Genomic DNA, 5,685 nt, shown 5'->3' on the forward strand with positions numbered 1-5,685 from the left:
CAAAAGTTTAGACAAGAGATATTGACCCTATTACTTTAAAATACAACAGTACACTACACTGTCCTTTCAAAAAGAAAGGGGATTAAAAATTCCTGTGTGTCATGACCAATGAGACACTAGATGAAGAGACCTTCTAATAACCTCTTAGTTTTATAATGGTAGATATTGGGGATATATTAGAATAAAGAGAAGTCCTTCAGTTCAACCCTTGTACACCATCTCTTTCTCTGACAATCAAAAAGAAAAGTGTGACAAACAAAATTCTATCTACCGTCCTGATTCTTCTCCTGTGGTACTAAAGCAACATCTTTTAGTTTTCAGAACCACACAAGTGTAAAGAACTTGAAAAAATTGTGATATCCTGAGTCACAGAGAAAAAGACTAATTTACATGAGACCTGTATATTGAAGACTTTTAAAATATTGAACAATTTATGCATACCTGGAATGAAGCCTACCAACACAAGCAGGATGGATGATGTTTTTAATTTGTTACTGGATTTGGTTTACCAAAATTTTATTGAGTATTTTTGCATAAAAATTTGAGTGGCCTGAACTACGAGACATGAATGTATTTTCATGGTTAGTTTTCATAATACCAACCGGTGCTACGCAAGACTCCAAAGGAGAGAGGAAGCCAAAGTCACACCCAGACATAGAAACTATGAATCAACTCAATTTAAAAGGAACTCCCATCAAAAAATTTCTCAATTGAACATATGTTCTTTATTCCTTAAAAACATATTTATTTATGAAAGGGTTCAGTTAAACATCACATGTGATACTAAAACACTGTTAAGAACAATTTTAGTCTCAACTTACTGATACGTTTTTCGAGAAAAAAACCTGTAAACTTTCGACCACTTAATACATACTTTTTAAAATTGTTGCTGAACTATTACTCCATGCAGCATATTTGAAGATGTATATAGCTAGCAACATTTCAATAATAAAGAGAAATGAGTTCAAATAGGAGTGTATTTCACACAGACAAAAGGATAAAGAGATCAGAGACACAGGAACTAACAGAAAAAATCAACTTTATTGGCACAGTGACTTCAAGGAGATTTAGGAAACTTAGTTTGCAGCAATGGTGTCCTGAATCCAGTCCACATAGTTGCAGACCTTGGTGTACACACCAGGGTTGTCCTTCAGGGCACAGCCATAGCCCCAGGAGACAATGCCCTGGAGCTGTCCATTGCAGACCACAGGGCCACCAGAGTCACCCTGGGAAGGAGAAATACAGTATTGAAGGGAGAGGCATAATGAGAAAGGAACACATTACTCTGAAGACGCCAGTCTAGCCATGCTATGACTCCCTAGGGTAGCCCACCCTCTGCTCTTGCTGACATGTTGAAATAACCTCCAGAATAGCCCTCCTCACATTTCCATGAACTACTACAGGAAACTCCCTGCCTCATACATTAGGGCAGCCCAACCCCAATCCTAGGAAAAACGACAGCATTTTTGTGAGAATGGAGCCAATTACCTGGCAGGAATCTTTGCCTCCCTCCAGGAAGCCAACACAGATCATGTTATTGGTGATCTTTCCAGGGTAGGAGGCCTCACAGTCAGCCTGAGGCAGCACTGGGGCATCCAGGCACTGGAGCAGGTCTGGGTTGTTCACTTTGAGGAAAGGAATAGAAAGAAATGTGATTCAGGGGAGGCTAGCCATTGGCATTCCAGTTTAGACAACTCTAGGGAACCTGGTACATTCTTCAAGATATTAAGTCCCAGCAAGAAACTTAGATCCCAGAATAGTCATTATTGATGTCCTTTCTGGAAGTAATAATAGAACCTTCTTCATCTGCTCTGTTTACATGCTGGAAACAAGGTTGTTTTTGTGCATACATCTCTTGTACACTCTTCATAACTCAGTGTTATTGGCTACTTGCGATGGTTTTGCATTTTTGAAGCCCATGGTTTCAGTATAGAACCTTGCATACTTCTGGAAAGTTGTGAAGGAAGTTGACAAAATGCTGTACTCACCACCAAGACTGAGGGTGTTGCCCCAGCCAGAGATGAGGCACTGAGTGCCTGCAGGTGCACAGGAGCTGGGCAGAGCCACAGTGGCCACTCGGGAATTGAGGGTCACGGGGACAGAGAGCTTGATCAGCATGATGTCATTGTTCAGGTTCCTTGCATTAAAGTTGGGATGCTTGATGATCTTGGCAGCATTGACAAACTGCTCATTGCCCTCAAGGACATTGATGTTGTGCTCTCCCAGTCTCACTTGGATGCGGCTGTTTGGAAGAGAAACATGTTATACTCTTCATCTCCATTATTGCAGATACTTCAGAGTTGTTACTCACTTTTTTGTTAAATAATCTTAGAGTGGAGAGGAGCTTGGTCTGATATCACAAAAGTGACAGAGTCATGGAGGACAAGTAACATTGTGAGACCTGATTTCTTTCTGTTTCAAAGACAAGTAATACGATTGAGTTAAATGACTGTAGTTGTAGACTGCTCGTCAACCTCCTGTCCCTCCATCTTTTATAAACAAAATAGTTCCTTGTGCCTTCATTCTTCTTCTGTGGCTTTGCAAAGAATAAATCATACTTTAATTAACCTAGTCTGGTGTGCAATAAGAATATCTCTATCCGTGTGACTGTGGCAGCTCCCAACGTGCTATGAATTCACTCTCTGCTTTCTCCCTAGATTTTCAAATTAAAATCTGGCTGATCTGGAAGCACGTTCAGGTCTGACACCATCTGGTACACAAACCAGCTCTCAATTACCTCTTTACAGTGATATTCACAGCAGCACATGAGTTTTTAAAATCTTTACCGTTTTTTCGCACTAGGTTTATCACCATGGTTTATCACCAGGACTGCTATTTGTGAAAGACTTCGTGTGACTTCATGTTTGATTCTTTCTATCCTACAATCAACTTTCCTTGCTTTCTTTATCTATATACTTACATATTTTGGATAATTTATAGGTATGAAAGGCTTCCTAATCTGTATTCTTATTGTCTCTGAACTCATGAAATAAGTAATCTCTTTCCTGTGACTCTTCCCATTCACCGTATCAGGTCATTTCTTTCCCAATCTCATATTCTGCCCTCAGAAAGGTCAAATGTGTGTTCTGTACAGTGAGGGTCCATCACTTACGACTTGTAACAGTGAGCTGCAGACACCACCCACTGGTCATTGATGAGAGAACCTCCACAGAAGTGGTATCCAGAGTTCAGGGACACCTGGTAGGGGACAGAATTCTCTTGGCAGGTGTATCCTCCAACGATCTTGTCATCATCATCAATGGGAAAAGCAACTTGAGTTAAAACAAGAAAAGCAGTGAGAACACAATTCATCAATGTCCTGGCAGGTGGGCTCTCAGCTTTCAGCTAAGTAATAGTCTTCACTAAATACAAGTAGAAAAAAAAAGAAGGTAACACTGTATCCCTAGTAGGCATAGGACAATTTGTCCAACACTGTTCTACACTACACAGCACTGCATGACAATAAGAAGATACTACGTAGGTGACTGCACTCTGATTTGTTATGAGTGACATAATCATCAATGCTCTCAGTATGCAGAAATAGTGTGCAGAGATGGTTTTCTGATCTACTACTTTTTGATATGAAAATCATTATTCATTGAACTCATTTGGCTGACAGAGATTTCAATTGGTTTTTTATGGTTTGAGGTATTTTATAAAAATATGCTTAGTGTATAGTACTTTATGTACTCACAGACTCTTTATACCTCAATTCTATGTGTTAAGAAAAATAGGGAACAGGCTTTATGTAGGACAGATCTGTTTATGTTATTGCTGAAGATCGTTGATTTGTATTTTTTTGTATGTTGTAAATTCTTACAAATTACTTTTGTAATTTTAAAAAATATATAGTAACAAATAGCCTTCCTAATACAAGTCACTCTTCCAATCATATAAAGTAAGAATTTTTACATGTTAGTCTCCACTTTTATGAGTCTCAACTTTCAAGATTGGAGCTTTACTCTGTAAAGGCAGCCAGGCATTCAGTATCCTCAAGGTGGTGGACCCATAAGGAGTCCTGCTGGCTTCTATTCTGGAACCTTCTCATGCTTTCCTTTTCTAGACTCTCCGCTCACATTATATATGCAAGTGTAAGAGGTAATAAAGTAGTGTTACAGAGAAAGTTTGGAAGCAGGCTGCTGCTGGAAAGAGAAAGCAAACATTGGAGTAAAGATGGGATTGAAAAAAGCAGCCTTGATAGTGGGGTCCAAGGCTTCTAGGAGAAGGAAGGGAATAACCTAGGTTAAGGCATGGAACTCACCAGCAGCTCCCACATGGGCCAGGAACAGGAGTGCTCTCATTTTGGCAGAAGGTAGTGAGCACTTGTGGGAAGCCTGCCTTTATACACCAATGTAGGGAGGAGGTACAGAGGGGAGGGCCCTCACTGCTTCTACAGAAACACACCTGTGAGTTTCCATTTTGCAGAGCCTTACATCATTATGTTGTGTTTGTCTACTCTGTGACTAAATGAGGCACATGTGATAAAGAAAATTTTCATCCCATTGGAGACATGAATTGCGCTTAATTCTTGAAAAAGGGCTTTGCAAAGCAGTGGAAACAGACTCTGACTGTGCATCATGTCCTTCTTAGGCTCATATAAAAAGTTAATGGGGTAGAGAATCAGCACCTTCATTATATATACCCTAATATCACAGGATGTTTGTTTATTAACTTTAAGGAAGACCTGGTATTTTGGGGGATATTGGAATCTATAGAGCCCATGTGGATCTAATAACTATGAGATCATTGTGATTCTTAGCTATAGAGTCATTCATCATATAGAAATAGCATACCCAAGGACATTTGACAACAGAATTGGAGTATTTAATAAGAGGGCAAAGGGAGAAATAGCCATGGTTCATACTGTAGGTTTTTACTTGGCTCTCCTGTCTAAGAAGTTTATTACAAGAAAAGTGTTTTGAAGTATGAACACTGAGGTTTCATTTAGTTTCCTTAATATGACCCAGAGATACAGCACCACATTCTCCTCTCACTGTTGACCCTCATTTTTCATGCTTTTATGAGTCCTCTTCCATGGTTCTGTTAACAATCTGCATTTAAGATCACCTTACTTCAACACAGTTGGTTTGAGATAGAAGTCTATAGTCTATAACTGTTGTAAGGAAAGACTTCAGCAATGCTTAGTCTGAGTTCTGTTCACAGGATTGCCTTCAATATAATTTTAGCAAGGAGTCATTAACACAAATCAAATATTTTCCTATATGAAAAATATAGGAGGATTCTGATATTCTTTATATTTAGTGACACTATCATATCAGACTTAATTCAGAGAAAACATTCCTGTAAAACATCTGTGAATAAGTTTTAACAAAGCCTCTGCATCCCAGCATGAAAATATATTGAAACATAATCAGCCTAGAGGGAGTATATTAAAAAATGATATATGAGGTTAAATCTAAAGTTATGAGTAATTGGAGAAACCCTGTTACAAAATCTACTTACCTTTTTAGGTATGCTAATCTCAGTTTTGTTGAGGGACAAAAACTAGCAGAGCTCCTGACTGAGTTTTCTCCAATTAAAAAATTTACAAATGTGCTAGTGATGCCATCGAATGGGAAAAGTCTGAGTTCAGAACCTCGTGATTGGCTCTGGCATGCCAGTCATGGAGAATGAGGAAGGAAGTGGGCATCAGAATGTACTGGGGAATCACACTCCTGTGACGCC

The 5,685-nt window shown here is 39.1% G+C and overlaps 1 protein-coding gene across 1 annotated transcript; it reads right to left on the reverse strand.

Annotated features, from left to right (window-relative positions):
* Positions 1–1,027: 1,027 nt before the first annotated feature.
* Positions 1,028–4,314, reverse strand: Try5 (trypsin 5). The gene is made up of 5 exons (NM_001447454.1): positions 4,262–4,314; positions 3,113–3,272; positions 1,989–2,242; positions 1,489–1,625; positions 1,028–1,226 (listed from the first exon to the last, which is right to left on the reverse strand). Exons 1-5 carry the CDS (start codon positions 4,299–4,301, stop codon positions 1,077–1,079), a joined length of 741 nt encoding a protein of 246 aa, NP_001434383.1. The 5' UTR covers positions 4,302–4,314; the 3' UTR covers positions 1,028–1,076.
* Between the last annotated feature and the right edge of the window lie 1,371 nt (positions 4,315–5,685).

The sequence above is a fragment of the Rattus norvegicus genome, chromosome 4 (genome assembly GCF_021556685.1).
Source record: "Rattus norvegicus strain SHRSP/BbbUtx chromosome 4, alternate assembly SHRSP_T2T, whole genome shotgun sequence".
NCBI classification, from domain to species: Eukaryota; Metazoa; Chordata; class Mammalia; order Rodentia; family Muridae; genus Rattus; species Rattus norvegicus.

Bases quoted from the DNA above. Each gene is read 5' to 3' on its own strand.
- Try5 (NM_001447454.1), bottom strand. From the start codon at position 4,301: ATGAGAGCACTCCTGTTCCTGGCCCATGTGGGAGCTGCTG. The intron at 2,243-3,112 runs GTAAGTGATGGA...TCTTCCAAACAG, and splicing joins GCAGCTCACTGTTACAAGTC to CCGCATCCAAGTGAGACTGG. The intron at 1,227-1,488 runs GTAATTGGCTCC...TCTCCTTCCCAG, and splicing joins GAGGCAAAGATTCCTGCCAG to GGTGACTCTGGTGGCCCTGT.